Source organism: Falco naumanni, chromosome 6 (genome assembly GCF_017639655.2).
Source record: "Falco naumanni isolate bFalNau1 chromosome 6, bFalNau1.pat, whole genome shotgun sequence".
NCBI classification, from domain to species: Eukaryota; Metazoa; Chordata; class Aves; order Falconiformes; family Falconidae; genus Falco; species Falco naumanni.
This window is the reverse complement of record NC_054059.1, coordinates 50,179,164-50,200,124: the sequence shown is the minus strand read 5'-3', so window position 1 is coordinate 50,200,124 and position 20,961 is coordinate 50,179,164. Positions and strand designations below refer to the sequence as shown.

General features: G+C 44.2%; 1 protein-coding gene across 3 annotated transcripts in view; it reads right to left on the bottom strand.

Moving 5' to 3' along the window:
• Positions 1-296: 296 nt before the first annotated feature.
• HIVEP2 (HIVEP zinc finger 2) overlaps positions 297-20,961 on the bottom strand; it is a 126,780-nt gene continuing 106,115 nt past the window's right edge. For all 3 annotated transcript variants that reach the window (XM_040597322.1, XM_040597321.1, XM_040597324.1), the window contains 5 exons: positions 20,792-20,946; positions 13,736-13,911; positions 11,030-11,131; positions 9,574-10,484; positions 297-2,816 (listed from right to left, as the gene is read on the bottom strand). In XM_040597322.1, coding sequence (XP_040453256.1) covers positions 1,992-2,816; positions 9,574-10,484; positions 11,030-11,131; positions 13,736-13,911; positions 20,792-20,946 — 2,169 coding nt within the window. In that variant the 3' untranslated portion in view covers positions 297-1,991. The remainder of the gene's footprint in view (positions 2,817-9,573; positions 10,485-11,029; positions 11,132-13,735; positions 13,912-20,791; positions 20,947-20,961) is intronic.

The following is a 20,961-nucleotide window of genomic DNA, read 5'->3' as shown; positions in this document are numbered from 1 at the left end:
AATAAGTGGTCACCATTCGTTATGGTATTACACGAGTCATATGCCAACATGCTAGAATTAGGACAATGTACCAGCTGTGGTCCTGCCCCCACATGGTATTATTGGAGAAATAAACTGGTTTAGTTTGATAATATCTGTGGAGGCCAAAATACGATCCACCTTTTTGCTGCCACTCACATTCTTAAGGGTGCTCCTTGTGCAGGGAAGCAACGCTCGGGAATAAAAGATTCTGACAATGTACTGGAACGCCAATAAACTTGGAGAATTCAAAGAACACATGAAAACTAGACACCTCATGCATGTAACTGTATTTATTTCTTTTTAAAGAACACTCCTTAAATGTATTGTAAGTCAATATACAAACTTGGTTTCACAGATTTATAATCCACTAAATAGCACAAAATATAATCCAGGCCGTTGGTTTCTTTCATCTGCGTGTGTGCGTGTGGTTTTTTTGTGTGGTTTTCATCTGTGTGTGCGCAGGCGTGCACACGCCTACTGCTGGTGGTAGTGGTAACCCACCACACGCGTTCAAGACACCAGCCCGGGCCCCTCCTGACTTTCCTCTGCAGCAAATCTCACCCAGATGGAGACCCTGCTCTGGAAGACTGTGACTGTCTTGGCCATGAATCCCACTCCTTGAAGAGGTCGGGGTGGCGGTGCTCTCTGCCTCGCTGGCGGGGCCACGCTCCTCCATCCACAGGATGGGATGGGACGGGATGGGAGCCTCCCTGAAGCAGACCCAGGTACCACAGTAGGGAAGGGATCAGCTGTGGCCTTCAAGTGCAAGGGAACACCTCTTTCTCCCCACTCCAAACCCCTCCTTGGCACTCCGGGGCACCTCTGCATGACACCTGCACCCCACGGCCAGCCCTCGCAAGCAGGGGACTGCCGGGGCTCGGCGGGGTGCCCAGCCCCGTGCGGCCGTAGGGGCCTCGCCACCGCTGCAGTGGGCAGGGCAGGGGGTCATGGCCGGCCGGACCCTGCCTCCCGGCAGCCGTGGTGCCTTGCTCCGCGCCTGGCGCAGCCAACATCGCCTGTCCCGGGGACTTACACAGACGGCACCAGTGATGCACTTATTTACATGGGGTGGAATGTTTTCCCATAGGTTTTTAAAGGAGTATATAGATCAACATGTTCTCATAAGACCAAATACTTTTAATATATTTATAACTGTTTTATAAAGCTTTGAAAAAACTCACAATAGCACATTGTTTTACTTTAATGCTTTACGGTACTATCAGTTTAAAATCACAATCAGCACTTAAGTTATAGTCAATCCGGCAAACAAGAGACAAAAAAAATTACAAGGGTTAAGAACTGACTGATACATCCTTTATCTTTTTTTTTTTTTAACTAATGCATAAGTGCAGAATAAGATAAGATACTCTAGTTTAAATATCTTGTTTTACAATATACATTTTGTTCTAATAACGCAACAGTAAATCCCATGCTTCACATAGAAAAGCAATCCACAACATTAAGAAAAAAATTTACAATTTATGAAACAAAGTAAATAAATATTAGTATTACAGAATCAGAGCTGTACATAAAAGCTGTTCAGTTTTAATCATATAAAAATATGTTTTAGTGCAACCTCACATATATTGATGCTGTTTTGCTTTACATCATTTAGATCCAAGTGTCCAAAAAAGGAAAGAAATTACATTTATTACAAAGCAGATACACAAATTCTAAAATATGTACAAATTACTGCTAAAAAAATGCTTATAAGAATATAAGCAAAGTAAAGAAAAGGCACAAACATCTGTACAATTTAAAAGTACCAGACCCAGTAAGAATTTCAAATTTAGTTTTGGTCAGGCTCATGATGACTTGTTATTTTATCTAATTCTTTTGATATAACAAAAGTATATATAATAGCAAACTACTGTAACTTAGAACAGGCATGCTGTAAAGTTGAATACTTCTATCTCTAGAAAAAAAAAAGTGGGGTAAATGTATGGGTGAAAGTCTCCATGCATCTCAGATCAATGTGGCTTGCTCTTCTCAGATGACGGATCTTTGATTTCCTGTGTGCTTGATGGGGGGTCACTCCTGCTGTGAAAGCCCAACTGCCGGACGTCCACAAAGCTCTTGCTGTAAAAGGCGGGATGGGCTAACGCAGTCTGTGATGTACCAAAACTGTCCTGTTCACCACCGTGCAAGTCAGGATGGGTGGCTGAGGCACAGGTCTGGCCTGGCTCAGATCCACTAAAGTGTTTAATGCTAAAATGTGCACTTTCTAAGGGTTTCTGGTGAGGCTCAGAAGGCCTCTGCAGCTGCTCCGCCCCGTGCAGAACGGCTTCTTCTGTGGCGATTCGCAGAGAGGCTATGGCTTTTGTACAAGTCTGTATGTTCTCCTCCTGCTCCCTCTCAGTAGCTACAACACTGTCCTCCGACGTGCTCTGCGTCAGCAATAGCAACGGAGAGGGCGGCGCACTGGAGGGAGCAGTGGGGTGCAAGCTGTGCGGAGAGGTACATTTCTCGTGGTGCTTAGAAATACTATACGACTCTTTTGCAAGGATTTCTGCAGTCCCTCTTTGCTTCTCCTCAGAGCCCTCCCTCTGCAGGGCCAGAGTGGATGGAGAATGTAAACCTGAAAGGGCCACAGGTACTGAATGGACCATCTGGATACCCCCGATAGGCATCATGGGGATGGGTGCTCGGATCTGTTGCTGGGAGTGTAGTGGAAGATGACTGAAGACGTAGTCACTCGAACCCTCAGGGAACAGGCTAGCCCCATGGTGTTCCATACCTCCTTTTTCGCCATACACGCTGAAGTAAGGCCCCTGAGACAACCCCCTTCTCTGTAACTAGGAAAAAAAACAAAAGAAATGTCAGTGCTGCTGCTAGCAAAATTCTTGTCCGGCTGCCAAACCACCTATCTGCTTTCCTGTCTAACACAACCTCCCATTCAGGCAGCACCTTTCATCCAGATGGATCCCAAAGCATTTGGAAAACTCCACTAATTGCTTATCCAAACAACAGAGGAGGTTTTGCTTAGCTCAGCCCTACAGGGCTCATGCCTCTGAGGTGAAAGGCAGCAGCTAGTTAAGAGCGTTCAGCAACACAATGCAGCAATTTAGGTCAGGAAGTGAAGAGTATTATATTCAACTGAAACTGCAGAGAGAATTTGGGGTAGATAGAGTTTCGTTCCCCAGGAGAAATTTGGCCAGGAGATCCGTCTTACCTTCTCTTTTGGCAAACTGTGCAAACTGTGCTGGTATTGGCAGTCCACACTAGGTAGCAAGACTGTGTTGCAGAGAAATACACATCCGAACACTCCCTGCTTGCCACCACTGCTTGGCAGTATGGGAAAAATCTGACTGCACGTACGTATTTTCTGCCTGGTGAGAGATCCTGCTCCGGAGCTCCAGAGAAGGCACTGGCTCCCCATGAGCTTTACCCAATTCTTGATGAAAGGGGATGGGTATTTCTATTAAGGTTCAAATGCTTCTGTGCAATCAAGACCCAAGTTTTATAGTCATTAAGACAGTGGAGGACCACTCTGGCCTATCTGTAATGTAAACAATAAATAATAACAAAAGCACAGGCATGAGCTGTGAGTGAAAGTGATGATTCTGTCACAGGGAGACTCACCCACTCATAATGGGATGGAGAAGAATGAGGGATTTTGTAACAGCTAATAAAAAACAATCTCACAATATTGACATTTTCAGTGCCTTCCCATTAGTTCCTGCCTTGGAAGAATGAATAGCTCCATCTCCACTCAGTATTAAATATGCCCTGGGCTTTGGGGTTTCTCTTTTTTTCATTCTTAACTTTTAAAATTTGTTTTCCATCTGATGATTAAGTATCATTTATTGCTGACCGGAGGGATAATGATGACAGAAGTGCAGGATGACATTTACATAATTGTGTGTGGGATCTGGCCACACAACTCTCGGGGACTCCCATAGGAAACTGAATGAATGAAAATGCTCTCCTCTGCACTGCAAATGGACCGAACACCTACCAGTTCCCCCAGAGCTGTACTGCTACCACTGTCTCCGTGTGGCAGCCAGAGGACTGCGCTGCTAAATGCCAGTGCACTGAAGTGGCAGCACTTCACACTGCTGGGAAATCCCAGCTCTCAAGGCATTAAGCAACCTCTTGATCCCATCCGGGGAACTGGTTTAGGGAGCAATTTTCTGTGCTACCCAGGGGCTCAATCTCACTGTGCTCAGACACTTTGTCCTGTTTGATATAAATCAAAGTCAAGACAGGAAGGGTGACCCATAATCATCAGACTCAAACTTAAGAGATGTTATTTGGACTAATCTGTGCTGGGAATTTTCCTCTTCAGAAAGCGAGACGTTTCGGTCTCATAAGAGAAACTGTCATAAGAAAGCACGGTGACAGCTCTTATACTGCTGAATGGGGGAAAATTACAGAATAAACTGCAGTTGCCAAGCCACAACGACATACATAGTTCACCTATCCTATCTGTCCTTCCTATCACTAACCTCACCTCTGCACAGCTGCTTGCCCCCTTCTTTTTTCTATCTTTGGTCTGTCAACCCATTTCTCAGTCATACTGGTCTCTTGGTTGTTCCTAAGCCATGATATTTATCACTATTGCATCTGATGTGAACTTGGGCTAAAGGAAGGAGAGCAAAAGCAACCAAAAAAAAGGAGTAAACCTCAACTCCTAGATGAGAACAAACCTAGTCAACACACAAATCTCTAATTGAGAAAGACACTGGCTTCATGTTGTACCCTGCCACAGTTTCAAAAGAGAATAGAGCAACATTCTGTCCTTGTCAGATAGAGGTGCCTAACATGACAGAAACTGCTACACACTTCAAGATCAGCAGTATCATCCAATATATGTCCCATATGCCTCATTTTTACATAGACAGTGACAGTGTGTGCATGTCCACTGGATGCCTTCCAAGCATGGCTGAGCACATATCAGATTATCTTTCTCTAGCTCTGACAGATGAGTTTGGAAATGGCCAACATAAATGGCTACAGGCGTTAATAACAGTTCATACCCCCTGCCCAGTTTTTATTTCCTTTAACAGTATCTAGCATTTTCGTACATACAAGCAGACACACATATACATATATGTGTGTCTTATACACAGAGGGGAAGACTGAATATTACAAGACTTATCTTCTTTTCACAAACATCCTGAAAATCCAGGATTTTATTCTGTTGACAGGGCAAGTATTAGATCCTATCACTAAGCATAGTGCAGAAGGTCATAGTATCTTTTTGCAGTACAGTCAGAATCGGTTGCTGCCAGTGCAGTGAAATGAGCTCTTCTCTTTGTCAGGTGATGGAAATCCAGTTCGTTTCCTATTTGTTCTCATTTGTTGCAGTTTAGTGTATTTCCCTCCAACTCCAGGTGACATATAATTCCCCAAGCAACAAGATTCTGTAGCAACTTTTCACTAAATTCTCTGACCTAGTCACAAAGCTAACTGTCACACCACACTCCTGAGCAAAGCCATATCCAGCTTCACAGGTCCCCCAGAATGCCCCAGGGATGAGACAGGGTTTACCCTGTATCTGGTACATCACCCAAAACAGGCTGTGGGGGATTAAGAGGAAGATCACATTTCAAAGCCAAGCACCCTCCACAGATACCCTCCTAGCAGCCTCAGACCACAGCTTGCAAAAAGATGATGGGTGGAAAACAATCTCTTTGATTACTGTATCAGAATGTACTTGAGGCTTTTTAAAGTTAAAAAACAGAAAATGTTGAACTCTTTGTTAAACTGAATAACAAGGCGTATTACTGATGTGCTTTCTAAAGCACACGATGGTTAGTAAAGTGACTATAAATCTGTGTGAACTTCAGTTTCAGAAGTATCAGCTCAATTTGCAGTCCGACTGAGAATGCACCATAGCAGCCCACATACACAAGTGGACCTATTTCTAGTTTACCTGGACTTTAGAAGTTTTATGCTGGCTCTCTATGCTGGAATGCATTTCACTCAAGACGACAAGTATTGAATGCCTGGCAAGGGACTTAATATCGATATGTCTGGGATGATCAAAGGACCTTAAGTCCTATTGAACTTCAAGCGGATATAAAGGTGCCCAACTCACCTCAGCCATTCCGAATACTTCCAGACAGGCTTAGGACTTCAAAACGAATGAGAGGTGTGACAGAACAACAACACAAGCAATCTACTACCTCCTAGAAGCTAACCCTGTTGCTAGGGTCAAGTCTGTATTGCTCACAGCAAGTTATATTCACAGTCTCAGTCTCCCAGTCTAGCCCTGGGACTGGAAGAAGAGGCAAAAGCTCTGGTCCGCACTAGGAAGTGGTGGGGTGCACTAGGTGTGGGGACAAGCAGGAGCAGAGTGAAACTGTCGGTGCTGGGTCCCTTGTTCACCATGTAAGTGCTGTGGGGTTGGAGGGGAATTGCTTTGAAATAACCCTGTGTGGTCTCTTCTCACTCACTTGGTGACCCACTCACAGTTTAAGTGCACCTGCTGCACTCCTGGAGCATATTTTTCAGTTTAATTTCCTCTGAAAACAATCCAGGTCACTTACTTCAAGACTGATCTGCAATGTGAGTCAAAGCACAATAAATGTGACAACAGAGACATATGCATGATCCAAACTAAAATGCTAACAGCAATGCACTCAAGATGAACAAAAGCAGCCTTTCCATCTCTCCTCTTTCTCTCAGGACTGGCATAAAATGACAAGGGAGAAGAATCAGCGCCCTTTGATAATGGTAAAAAATCTCTGGCATTGACAGAAGATCCCAATTGTATTTGGAGAGGCATGGGGATCTGCCTTTAAATTTAAAGACACCAATTTAACTTGCCAAAGCCAAATGTGTACCAGCATCAACCAGAGCCTTAGGCTACTTTGGAAAGAGTATCCTGTTGCAAGAGTGTAGCCTGTTATTAACTGGAGGGGGGGGGGGAAGTATATCTTTCTGTATTTTTGTACAATCTACAAAAATAGTTACTTTCCTCACACTCTTTTCCACTTCCTAAAGAAATAATTGCCATTGCTCTCTATGTGGTGCTTTCAATGCCAGAGCACTTTACAAGCTCTTTGCACAAGACCACCAAAGCGCATGAACATTCAAGGAAAAGCAACATGAACTAGGGGAACTAGACCAGCACTGGCCAAAGAGACCAGAGCAAATACATCAATTTTAGTGGAGAAGAAAGAAAACTGGACTCTTCTGGGAACTGCAGGCACTAGAAGCACAAGACCAGTCCTATTCCTGCAAGGACTGGGAACCCAGTGAAGCTCTGAAAGAGGAAGCAGGATTGTAAGGTGGCATGTGCATCACTGATGCAATTGCAATTCATGTTCTGATTTGCCAGATTTCACTTCTCTGAAAGTGAAAAACAGCCTTTATTCCCTTTTTTTCTCTGACAGCTTTCATTTATAGCAAGCTCAGGCGTTATTTGTCTTCCCACACACTGAGTATAATAACTTGTGTTTCACTTAAACTCAACTAGTGTTTGGCCAAAGGATGTCTTCCAGAAAGGCATCAAGAGGTGAGGAGTCCTTCCTTGCCTGCAGTAGTTTGTTGAGATGGGCAATCATCCTCACTGCTCATTTCCTCATTTAAATTTGCCTGGGCTCTTCTTCCAGTGATGCCTGTATTCAAGTTCCAGTGCAGTACTGAGGTGTGGGCTTCTCTCTCATAACACTCAACGTGCCTCTGAGTTACTGATGCTTTCTGTAGGACAAATGATCTTTTACATTGAGTTTTTCACTGCCACATGCCTGATCCTACCTCAAAAATAAGGTAAGTGTTAAAAGCCCATCTGGCATGGTGGACTTTCCAAAAGAAGGAGCTAAGGGTGCTAAAAGAGTCCTTACAACGTGCTAAACGCCTTGCTGGAAGGTTTGCATAACACACAAGGCAAACATTACAGCAAGGACTGTCAGATGGCCAAGGGTGACTGTCACATACGCTTCTGCCAGCATCATCCCACATGCAAAATCTCTCCTACAGGGTGCCAGTGGAAGTGTCTCATGTGGGACATTAGGGACTGGGGCTCCCTGCACAATGTCAGCTGTAGCGTCTCATATAATCCCTTCCATTTGATATTAAGACTGTTAAACTGGTGGCTCTTTATCCTCTTGTGCTTCCTTACTTTGTCAGTAGAACTGCTGGCAGAATTTATATCCTTTCTCAGCTGCACAGCGATCACCCCTATGAGAGTGCAGCAGGGTTTCAGCATGCCCTTCCTCAAGGACCACTTAGTCAGCCACTCCACTGCTCTCCCCAGCAACTTACCAGGCCATGGGGCCACGCCTAAGATGTGGGAGAATTACCCGTGTTGCTCTCTCCCACACACACTGCAGCTTTCCCTTATCCCTCTGAAAAGCGGGCAAGCTACTTTTGGATCTGCCAGGCTGGTGGCATCTCAGCTCTGTTCAGTCCATCCCTGCTCCAGATGCCTGTACTCAGCTGCATCCCTCGCTCCATTCCCAGGCGTAGGTAACACATCAGCCCGGGTCTACAAAGAGCTTCACCCAGAGCTCTGGAAATGCTGATTTTATGAGCTCAGGGTTTAATTCTTCTCCTCTGCAGAGAAGCACCACAAAAAGCCAAGATGACTGGCAATAGGGAAGCAGGGAGGAGAGCCCTGCTGGGATGAGGGCAGGGAGGTAGGAACCCTGAGGCAGCGTAAGCCTGTCACAGCCCGCGCAGGTTGAACCCACACATACGGGCTGACAAGGCAGGCAGTGAAAGGGCAGCAGCAACATCAGCTGCGGCAAGGGAAGCATACTAAACGAAAACATAAATGCATACGTAGGGAAGCTGTTCCCTAACTCTGAAGACCAAAATCTATTTGTGGAGAGAGTGCTTTGTGAATGCTAGGGCCGGTCAAAAGTGCCAGTCAGCAGTTTCTGAGAGCTGATTTACTGAAAGGGAACAGCACAGACAGCAGCTGTGCCAGTTTTGCATATTGCCATTTCCACCCAGACAGTTCCGTCCCTGCCGGAGCAGCCGGTTGTGATGGTGCTTTCTGCAGAGCCGACAGCTGCCTGCTCCTGTCACACGATAATATCCTTTAAACTCCAGCCACAGATCCTGATTTCGATGTGCACCCTGCTTTTCCGAGACATTCCATTTATTTTAACGTTTTCATTCAATTAAACGATACTCAGTGATGGGCACCGTACTGCAGTACCAGGGCCTTAAGCCCTGATCTGGGCTTGCTCCCATCTGACAGTCTGGGAGGTAAAAGGTTTTACAGTGTGGAAACAAGCCCCACACGCCATGTATGCTTCCTGAGCTGTTTTAATGTAATATTTTATATATATATCTATATATAAATGCAATAAAGACAGGGACAGTTAATGTCAGACTAATTTCATTGAAGTTAATGGAGCTACTCAGGTTTGTACCAAGTGAAGATTTGACCCTCAGGCTGACTCTGTTGCATCTAACTAAATCAACATTCCAACTTGGTCCCTGTCTATTCCCAATCTCTTGCATTTGTTCAAGGACATCCTGCCAAGGCTTATGTCTTCTTCTACAAAGCTGCAAAGTTTTTAAAAATACTATGCACAAATAAGATGAGTGCTGCTTTTGACAATAGGAATGAAAATATTCTTGCATACTTACTGAATGCCCCACTGGAATAGATTCAGACTGTAAATATTGACCCATGGACAGCGCTGGATTATGGTATAAGCCCCTCCGGGGAGACGCTGCTCTAACAGAGGCCATATATCTCCTTTCTCGCCTAGGAGACAAATCTCTTCGAACAGACACATCTTTCCCTGGTGACATTGGTCTCCTTGGTGATAGGTGACGTCTTGGTGACATGTCCCGTCTTGGTGATAGCTCTCTCCTCAGCACAGCCTCCTTCCGTGGGGAAAGATGCCTCATGGGTGAAATATCTCTTCGGGGTGACAGGTGCCTTCTGGGTGACAAATCCCCTTTTGGCATTAAATACCTCTTTGGTGAGTTATCTCTATAGGGTGAAGAATCGTAGCCGGGTGATGACTGTCGACTGGAAGGCGAGAGGTCCCGTGGAGAAGAACTGGGGTCTAACAAAAGCGCGTAATCCTCATCCATGCCACTAGGTATGTCCAATCTGTCTTTATCGGGCTCTGAATCACTACTCTTACTCTGGAAAAACCTCTGATATTCTGTCATCTGTGAGTCTTCACAGGAGTCACTGGGTGTTATAAGCTGAGTAACCTGAATGCTAGGTAAGGTGACCAAGTAACTGATGAGGGAGGAGTGTCCCACAGAAAGGGAGCCCTCTGGGGAAGCCCCCTGTGACGCCCCAGCCGAATTCACCGACAGGGAGGAGAACCGAGGTGGCTGCGGGCTGGTGCTTCTTGATCTGGTTTTTGGTGTTGAGTCTCCCTGAGTATCATCGAAATCATCCTCATCTTCATCGTCATCATCATTGTCATCGCCATCCTCGCCATCTGACTCCTCTGCATCAGAAAACTGATGCTCCGCTGACAGGCCTGCCAGGTTGCTACTCTTCTCTGCCTCCTGCTGCATGTCCTCCATGTTTTCTGAAACAGCCATGGCAAGTCAAAATGGTGAGCACACATCCCACCTCCTACATCTTCCACCACACTCATTCCCCACACAGCACACCCCACCCATGGCCATTGTTGGATGCTCATCATCTGGGATGGCTGCATAAAGCCATTCTTCATAGTCTCAGGCCATAATTTTTCATAATACCTTAAAACTCTATACTTGGAAGTAGGTATAAAAAGCAAATTCACCCTAGCCCACCTTGCAACTTCGCTAAATGTTGCCACACCTCACATCTGAATTGAAAAGATTGTGAACTTTGTATGACACAGATGGCAACAGGTCATACGTTTATTTCTAGCTCCTCCTCATGTATCTTAATAAAAAATGTAACTCAGACAGATGGATCCGATTTATTTTTTATACTTCCTGTTTGCTAAAAAGACACCTCTTAATTAAAAAATGCCCCAAATGCTCTTAAATGTTATTTTCCTATGCCAGCCACTGTGCTAAAGTGCAATGAGTCATTTGCATACTCCAGAGGCCATTCCAACTAAATTGAATCATTCTGACATACCTGCTTCTTCAGTTTCAGCATCATCTACGGATGTCATTGATACTCCGAGCTCCAGGCATTTTTTCATGTGTGCTTTAGATTTCATATGTTTTGTCAGATTTCCTATGGATTAGAGATTAACCTAATTAATGGACAACAGCAAACATCACCCTCCAAGTCAGGTTTTGGTATATCTTAACTCTGTTAGCCTGCAGATGGGGTTTTTTAGTTTAAAAAAAACCCACAACAGACAAGGCTGACTCATCCAGCCCATTGCCCTCAGAGCCTGTTTTAATGAGAATGGGGTTTTATATCTTAAGAAAAAAAAGAAAAGTATTTCAAATAAATTTAAACTCAGGGCCTGAGAGGTATATAGGCATCTCTCCAATTTTCCACATGACATTAAGGCACCCCAGCCAGCTAAAAAGCTCACTTTTGGATGTTATCTGTCCTTGGGCTCAGTCATGATACGTACAGACTGCTCAGACATCGAAGTAAGTCCAAAGCACACCAGCTGTTCAGGGCTCGTACTCCTACTTTCACAGTGGTACTTTCAAGTTAAGGGGTCTCCCATTTACTCCACATGTAGGTTCCAAATGTTCAGCATGTTTGAAGCAAAAGTACCCCCAAAAAAAGACGTTTCTGGGAGACGTTTCTATATAAGTTTACCATCTAGCTGCAGTCTCTGAACTGAGAGGAGCTGTACTTAGAGGATTCACCTGGGATGTAGGAAATCTAGGTCCAGCTTCCTGCTTTGGATTACGGATCTGACCCAGACACAGCACGGATTTGAAATCAGATCTCCCGTTCCCCTGAGGGAGCAACCTAACACTAGACTATTGACTTTCTGGAGTGCCTGTCTTGGTCTGTTTTTTCACAGATAAGAAAACTGTGTTGAAACTGGCCCCAAGAGACATTTCATGGCAAAGAATCTTGAGCACAAAGCACAAGCTGGAGAAACAAGAACATCGCTCTAATCCATTAGCCACTCAGTCACATTTGCAACACCCAACAGGGAGAGCATGGCACAAGCAAACCCAACCCACTACCAAGACATGGTGCTTCTTAGATCAAGGAAAGCTCTCTGTGAATGTGCCTATGCTGCTTTTGGGACCCCAACCAGCGTCTCCAGATGATGCGTGTGAAACATGCAACCTGGGGGCAGGAACAGTGCACACTGTTGGGTAGTGGAGGTGTGTCACAAGCCACACTCTTCTCCTCTGACTTTCAGTCCTAAGTAGTTCAAATAATCCCTTTCTCAGTAAGATCTTACTGCGCCTGTGCACTGCATGAAAAGCCTAACCTTGTCACTGATGCCTCTGGATAGTTAAACACTCAGGGTGTACACTGAAAACCTAAACATCTTTGAAGGCCTGTCCCCTACTGTTCTCAGCAAAATAGCAACAATACTTATGAGGCTGACAACTGCTCACAAGCGGTAATACACCAGTTAAACACTTCTTGTACTTTGAAGTCTAACTCAGTCTCTTCCTACTCATGCCCTTCTTGTGCAATAGCATACCACCTCCTCCCTGTTTCTTCTTCACCAGAAATGCCAGCCTCAGCAAGCAATTTCACATTTCTTTCCATGCCATCTCCTCTGCCTGGAATGTCCTCTCTGAACACAGCTGCAAAACCACAGTTCTCCTTCAAGTCCCTCCTCAAGACCCATTCCTCCAGCAATGTCAAATGTAAATAATGATCCGAGAACAGCTCACCAGATGGTCTGCTGGGACTAAAAACCAGCAGCTCCTTGTCTTTGTCTCTACATTCCCATGAAAGTTCTCATCTTAAATTAGGTTGATGGGTCTACTACCATCCATCAGCTATTCCCGTCTTTGGCAGAGGAAGAAGTGCTGGACTCATGGAAACTATTACAATTCTCAATCCTCAGAATAGCCATGAAGCTGCACTGGGATCTTGGGAGAAATTTCCTTCAGCTTCCTCTCTCCCCGTTCAAGTAAGTTCATTGCACTGGGACCAGAATCCATTTCCCTTGTCTGCCAAAGGGAAGCTAAGAAACTGAGAATGTAAGGCTCATTTGGGCTGTGCTACAAAAAAATGCTACCAAAGAAAAGGATTTTTTTCTTACAAGGGGATAGTTGCAATGCAAATCTGAATGCCAAAGAATATCATTATCTGTGGCCTCAGGGTGACAAACAGAAGCTTTTTTCTGTGCTGATAAATACATGTGAACACAAGCTATCAGATCTCTATTCATAATTAATGCCACAGTGGATGGAGTGGCCCATCTGGGAGACATACATTATTTATAAACTTGAAACTGACCCACTGTAAAGCCCGTGAAGGCATGTTTTCCTCAGCAGCTGATGCTCTGCTTCTACATTATGTCATAACAAGTGTAGTCTCCGGGTAGCATTTAAGTGTTGCTGCAATTAAAATTTGCACCATGTAACAATTCTGGCAGAAAGTATTATTTGTAAGGGTGGTTCTTATGCTACTATATTTTCTCTGCAGACAGACGGACCAGCCAAGAGCCTATAGCTCTTAATGAAGCTATTGAAGGAGTCTCCAAGTCTCACAAAATCCCTGGATCAATTAAACAGAAGAGAAAACCCTCTTTTATGAAGTGTTGTATACATAAACACAGTATTTTTATTCTGAAGAAAATTCTCTCCTCGATTGCAAAGGGTGCTTGGATCCCAGATGGAAAATAGCTCCAATTCGTTTGGGAAGTGGCAAGAGTTCAGCAAAAGGGTCAAGTACCTTTAGTTTTGAAGGCAAAGTTGCACAACTTGCATACATAAGGCCGGACATCAGTATGAGTGCGGATATGTTTTTTGAGCATGCTTGGCTTTTTGCAGCGAATTCCACATTCTTCACAAATGTACTTTCCTCGGCCACGACCTCTGACATAGACATAATCCTCATTTGATTTATACCTGTTGGAAGAGAGCAAGCATTTTAATCATACAGGCTCCGGGTCACATACATGCACAAACAGTACCTCTACCCATTTGAACCTGATCCTGTATGTATCTCATCACAACAAATCCACGGAAGTCTATAGCAACTAATGAATTTTCATTCCGGAACTCACAAAGTATTTGCCTTTCAGGGAATGCACTAGTCCCACTGTGTTTTAACAATATGAAATCAAAGAGTTGCAGTATGAGAATAGTTTAAACACCTCGTCAAGAAACAGATTAGCTTCTATTGCCATAGACACAGCAGAACTCCAAATATGAGTCTGCAGGTTGGATTTACTTCAGCTAATTGTAGTCTTGCCCACCACCACTGAAAAGAGCGTCATTTTGTGGCACAGTTCATTGAGCTATTTTAGCGTATTCAACCCTTGAGATCAGATAAAGCACATCCTGGAAATGCCCATTTCTCCCCATTAAGCATAAAGAGAATGCAGATGACTAGCAAGCATGTACGCATTTACACTACGGATGTCTGAAGTTCCCAAAGATGGATCCATCCCTAAGGGACACCAAGTTGAGTTCACCCAGGTATGTGCTGCTTTAGAAATAAAATGGGAAACTTCCAACCTGCATACTTAGCAGAAAGCTGTTAAGTATTTTTTTCTTAGCACAGGCATAAGTGTTCCATGCTATTTTTGCTGATTACATAGTGTGTAGTTAGAAAATAAATAACATATGCAAATCTATGTAAAGCTGTACATTGCCTTTAATATCACGATAAATTATTAATATTGAAATCTAAAAGGATGCAGGGGGTCTGCTCAGGCTGTTCTGAGGTTTGAAAAGTGCTGGGCATTCCCTAGAGGGAGTATTTCATCCTCATTCACCCAAAGTAAAATCCAGAAATTGCAAGAACTGAGAAATAATATTTTTTCTGTCTGTCCTCCATTGCCCTTTCCCTAAGCAGCAGAAAGTACTTTCAGCCACCCTGTGGATGCCCAGCCCACAAAATATCTGTGGTGCTGACAGTCCGTGCTTTAAATAAATAAGGGATTGTGTGAAAGATTCTGTTAATGTGATGATAACTCTACAAGAAGCAAGTGGCAATTTTTGGGTTACGGAGCTGAAACATTTTCCAAGTGTGCTTTTCTTAGATGAACCCTTCTTCCGTATGTTCAGCTACATCACTGGTAATATAAATACTGAAGTTAATATCTTAGAAATACATAACACACTGTCCTGTTCTCATGTCCATTTTGTTATCTATTAAACATATCAGCTCCTCTTTCAAATGTGGATGCGTAAATTCAGGTTTTTTGATGAAAAACTTCCCAATAAAGTTGACCCTCTCCCTTCTCCTTCACTCCCTGGCATCATGGGCAAAACCAGCATAGTCTAATGTCATTTAATATTTAGTCATCTGTCTGGGGGGTTTTGTTTGTATAACATTTCTACATTCTGCTTTTCTCTCTGCCCCATTTCTCAGGTTCTTCATATACACGTGCCAATGACTCCTAGACATCTTCCTATCCACCACTTCTTCAACTACCTCCAGGATTTCTCCCACAGACAGAAAAAATATTCATTACTGTTGGAAAGACTGCCATTTTATCATCTTTTCACCCCTCCTTACAGTCTCATTTTGCTCGGATGGAGTCTACCATATCACCCCTGACCGATATTGGTAAGATAAATGCTGTGTTACAACATGTGCTTTTCTGTTGCTCCATCTCTGCCTGACCTCATTCCACCAGCTTCTGTCACCTGTCAGATCCCACTGGGCACAAACACAATTAGACAAGATCTGTCTCTTCATCATTCACATGGATGGTTCCTGGCCATAACTGACCTTGACTCCCTGAGTATGCTTCAACATAACAACTGCAAGAGAAATGGCACACACAAATTTGACATTCAGAGAAGGCCCGGTCCAAAAACTGAGACACCAGAAGATTAAGTCTATGGTGATTAACTTTCTAGCCCCCAGGAATAGTAGATATTACTATTAACTCATGTCTGTGCCAAAGCTTTCAGTCATTTCCTCCTTCCCACTACAAAACTTTCATATATGGACCATGGTCACTGCTGCTCTGAGCTTGATTTGAATGGGACTTTAGAGTTAAAAAGCATTAACGCGCCTCAGAGTCCTGCAATTTCTATCCAAAATGTCATTTTATTGGAAATTTTCAATTAGAGTCTATTACTGATAGATATAAAGAGCAAATATAAGCAAACTGTGAACTCTTGCTGTCAGCTGACAATGTCATTAACAAGATGACAGGAGAGTAGGCATGTCTGCCCTGTCCCTCCTTTCTTTTCACGCTGTTATTTACTAACTGTACTGCAGCAAGTACCAAACTTTAAATTGCTGCTTTCTTTAAGAAACACTGCTTCACATCCCACCAGAGTTTCACAGTCAGAGATGATGGAAAGCGGATTTTGTGATTCATTTCATTTCATTCGAATCAAGCCACCTGCCAGAGGTAACAATATGGTTGGTTGTGTTTTCCTTCAAACCCCCTTCTGCTGCAACGCTTCTCTTCACAGGCTTTGGTGCAGCAAGGTGGTGACGTGCTGTGACATCTACTTTTCCCCTCAACTCCGTTCATTCTGTTCCTTCAGCTTCTCACACATAACCCAGCCCCATCTATTTGCGGTTTGCCCACCTGCCACAGGAGCGCTCCACTCCAGAGCACATGGCAGCTGCGCTTCCCTGCCTAGCAGACAGGCTTTCCTGCAAACCAAAAACTGACAGCCGCAGGCCTTCCCCAACTATGGCTTCTGCATTGCCTTCTTTGCACTTACCAAACAAAAGCAATCAAGAAGCCTAAGCAAATCCACTCCCCAAGACAAATAAAAAACGAAATTAAAAATACCATGCTGAAACAAGATGTCACCACGCACGCTTGTCTGTCCAGGGGAGAAAACATGAAGCAAAGACAACAGATGTTTGCTGCATAGTTCAGTACACTACTTGCGCATGCTGAGACAATACAAAGATGAGCTTGCTGAGAGCAGAACAGAACAGAGAACAGGACAGCTCTACAGTCAAGAGCAAGCAAGCACGGAAACCCACCCATGTTAAAAACTAGCTTTCAGAAGTCACAAACAAAAACCTGAAGAGAAGGACAAATTCAATAACCGGGGCTGAAAACAACGAAAGACGTGGTTATCATATCTAAAGAATACTTGATCCAATTAAAAATACCTGAATTAATGAAAATAATTAATCTACCTTTCCACAAATAATTCCTACAATAAAATTATGATGTATAAGGAAAAAGTGGACCCATTAACACTACATCACCTCATTCACTGTAACTAGTAGGTTACATGCTCCCGTTGAGGAAATCCCAGTCTATTGCACAGATTATTTGTGTGTCCCCCAACTCCAGATATTAATGTGCACGTCAATGTTTCTTACGTTTTGTTTCACTCAAAGGATATCTAAACACAGCCAAGCATTACTAGGAGTCATTTCTAGGTGATGTGTGAATTATATAACTTTACACAAATAGTTTTATAGACCTTATTGGTATACAGGGAAACTTAAGATGGTGTAACATACAAAGTTTCTTAAAGAAGGTATTAGACGGTAGAGGTGTTTTTTAGAGTGATCTGTGGCAGCTCACACTGATCTGAACCCTCCTTTAACTTGCTTCTAACACATCTCTACCCTTCCGACCTCTCATCACGTAGTTTACATCTGTGCAGACTATCTTAGCTAGGTGATCCAAATTTCCACATTCAGAAATGATACATAGTGGGAAGCAGGCAAATTTTATACTTCAAAGTGGCTGTGAGTTGAAGCAACAGCTCTTTAAATTTCTTGTAAACTTCAGCTCACCCCTGGATTTGTGTCACTCTTGTGTAGCCAGCCTACTGGCTTGGGTACTAGGACAACTACAGACAACAGCCAGGATCACGGGATCTGGGCCAGCAATACCCACAGCAATCTCCAAAATAACATTTTCAATCTTTCAGGAAAGATGTAGGCTATACTCCCTTCAGTGTTGCAGACTACAGATAAAATGCCAATGTTAATTTCATGGAGACTATTCAAGCAGAGCCAAAACACATGTTAATGAAGGATAACTGAGATTTTAAAGGGTATAAACTGTCAGGCGAAGGAAATCACAGAATCACAGAACGGTCAGGGTTGGAAGGGACCTCTGGAGATCACCCGGTCCAACTCCCCTGCTAAAGCAGGTTCACCTACAGCAGTTGCTCAGAATCTTGTCCAGGTGGGTTTTGAATGTCTCCAGAGAAGGAAACTCCACAGCCTCTCTGGGCAGCCTGCTCCAGTGCTCTGTCACCCTCAAAGTAAAGAAGTTTTTCTTCACATTCAGATGGAACTGCCTGTGTTGCAGTTTGTGCCTGTTGCCCCTTGTCCTGTCACTGGGCACCACTGAACAGAGCCTGGTCCCATCCTCTTGACGCTCGCCCTTAAGACATTTGTATACAGTGATAAGATCCCTGCTCAGTCTTCTCTTCTCCAGGCTAAGCAGGCCCAGCTCTCTCAGCCTTTCCTCATGAGGAAGATGCTCCAGTCCTCTCATCATCTCTGTAGCCCTCCGCTGGGCCCTCTCCAGTGGTTCCCTGTCTCTCTTCCACTGGGGAGCCCAGACCTGGACACAGCGCTCCAGATGCGGCCTCACCAGGGCAGAGCAGAAGGGGAGGACAACCTCCCTTGACCTGCTGGCCATGGTCCTTCTAAGTCACCCCAGGATCCCAGTGGCCTTCTTGGACACCAGGACACACTGCTGGCTCATGGTCAGCTTGGTGTCCTCCAGGACTCCCAGGTCCTTCTTCACAGAGCTGCCTTCCAGCAGGTCAGCCCCCAGCCAGTACTGGTGCAGGGGGCTGTTCCTCCCCAGGTGCAGGACCCTACAAATTGGCTTTGCTGAACTTCATTGGGTTCCCTTCTGCCCAACTCTCCAGCCTGCCCAGGTCTTGCTGGATGGCAGCACAGCCTGCTGGTGTATCAGCCACTCCTGCCAGTTCTGTATCACCAGCAAACTTGCTGAGGGCACACTCTGTCCCTTCGTCCAGGGCACTGATGAGTAAGTTGGACGTGCCTGGACCAAGTACTGACCCCTGTGGAACACCACTGGCAACAAGCCTCCACCCTGACACTGCACCGCTGGTCACAACCCTCTGAGCTCTGCCATTCAGCCAGTTCTCAATCCACCTTGCTGTCCACTCATCCAACACACACTGCCTGAGCTTAACTATGAGGATGTTATGGGAGACAGCGTCAAAAGCCTTGCTGAGGTCAAGGTGGACAACATCCACTGCTCTCCCCTTATCTACCCAGCCAGTCATTCCATCATAGAAGCCTATCAGGTTTGTCAGGCATGATTTCCCCTTGGTGAATACATGTTGACTACTTCTGATAGCCGCCTTCTCTGCCACATGCTCAGAGATGACCTCCAGGATGAGCTGTTCCATGACCTTTCCAGGGATGGAGGGGAGGCTGACCGGCCTGTAGCTTCCTGGGTCCTCCTTCTTGCCTTTCTTGAAGACTGGAGTGGCATTGGCTTTCCTCCAGTCCTCAGGCACCTTTCCTGTCCTCCATGACCTTTCAAAGGTGATAGAGAGTGGCCCTGCGATAACATCTGCCATCTATCTCAGCACTTGAGGGTGCATCCCATCGGGGCACATGGATTTGTGGGTGTCAAGTTTACTTAAGTGGTCTCTAACAGGATCCTCCTCAACCACGGGAAAGTCTTCCTTTCTCCAGACTTCATCTCTCACCTCCAGGGTCTGGGAAACCTGAGGGTCAGCCTTGGCAGTGAAGACTGAAGTGAAGAAGGCATTCAGTAACTCTGCCTTCTCTGTGTCCTTCGTCACCAGGGCACCCACCTCATTCAGCAGTGGGCCCACGTTTTCCCTAGTCATCCCTTTCCTACTGATGTACTTGAAGAAGCCCTTCTTGTTGTCCTTGACATAATTCCAAACAGACCTTATCTTTCCTTACTGCCTCTCTGCATGTTCTGACAAAATGGATGTACAAATTTCTCACATCTCCACCCTGACCTATTTAGTTACCCCAATAAAACAGTGCTGTGAGGCCATCTGAGTTTGGTAAGACTGAAAACCACATCTTGTTCAGTCACCTGACTATTCACTACTAAACTGGCAAATTATTGCATCATGTCAGAATTCTGTAAAGAAATTAAACAATATCTTCCATGTTAGAGTACACTGCAGATGCAAACAAGTGCCCATTCATTTGCTTTTTGTAAGAAGCTTCACAAGTCTCAAAACAATGTTAATGGGCCTTCAGGTCTCCTTTTCCCCTCTCTTTGTTAGTTTGCTTCTATTCTCGCTTGAGTGATAGATGGCCATTGTAAAATTAAATATTACTTTATCAACATACATCACAGATCTATGGACTAGGTTTAGATACTATAGATTTCATTGTCACCTTACATTTTATCTCCAAAATCCAACTTCAGTAAATAACGAAATATTACACGAATAAAAGTAAGCATGTCAAGCTAACCCATTCAAGTGAGTGGAAGTACAGAGTCTAAAAATGGAAAGATATCCTAATGGAAGCCATTAAATACAAAGAAATGGTACAGAAAATATCAAATTGTTAACCATTTACCCATTTCTTTATGGCCTAAGGAATGAAAGTAACAGTTTTCATTGAGTGTTCTCACACAGATAGAAAACAGAATTGTCCTAATAGCAAAGTAGAGCCAAGTAGTACAGGTACTCTGCAGTTTGTTTTAAGACTGACATATACACAAAAAAGAAAAGGCTTGGGAGCTACAAGACATGGCAGGAATACAGGAGACTGTTCACATCTAATTCACTCATATTCATTTTCAAATCTTTTTAAAATGACGGGCTGAGCTTGAAATTTCCAGTTGCATTTTCTTACCCTCCTTCAAAGATTTTAATTCGTATCGGCTCAGTTTGTTTGGATGCAATGTCTTTATCTCCATGTATGTCTCCTTTTACTCTTTCTTTTATAATATTCCCCACTACTTTCTTTTCAAGCTTGCTGCCAAATAAGAAGAATGGCTCGTGTTTCATCTGTAGAACAAAGTC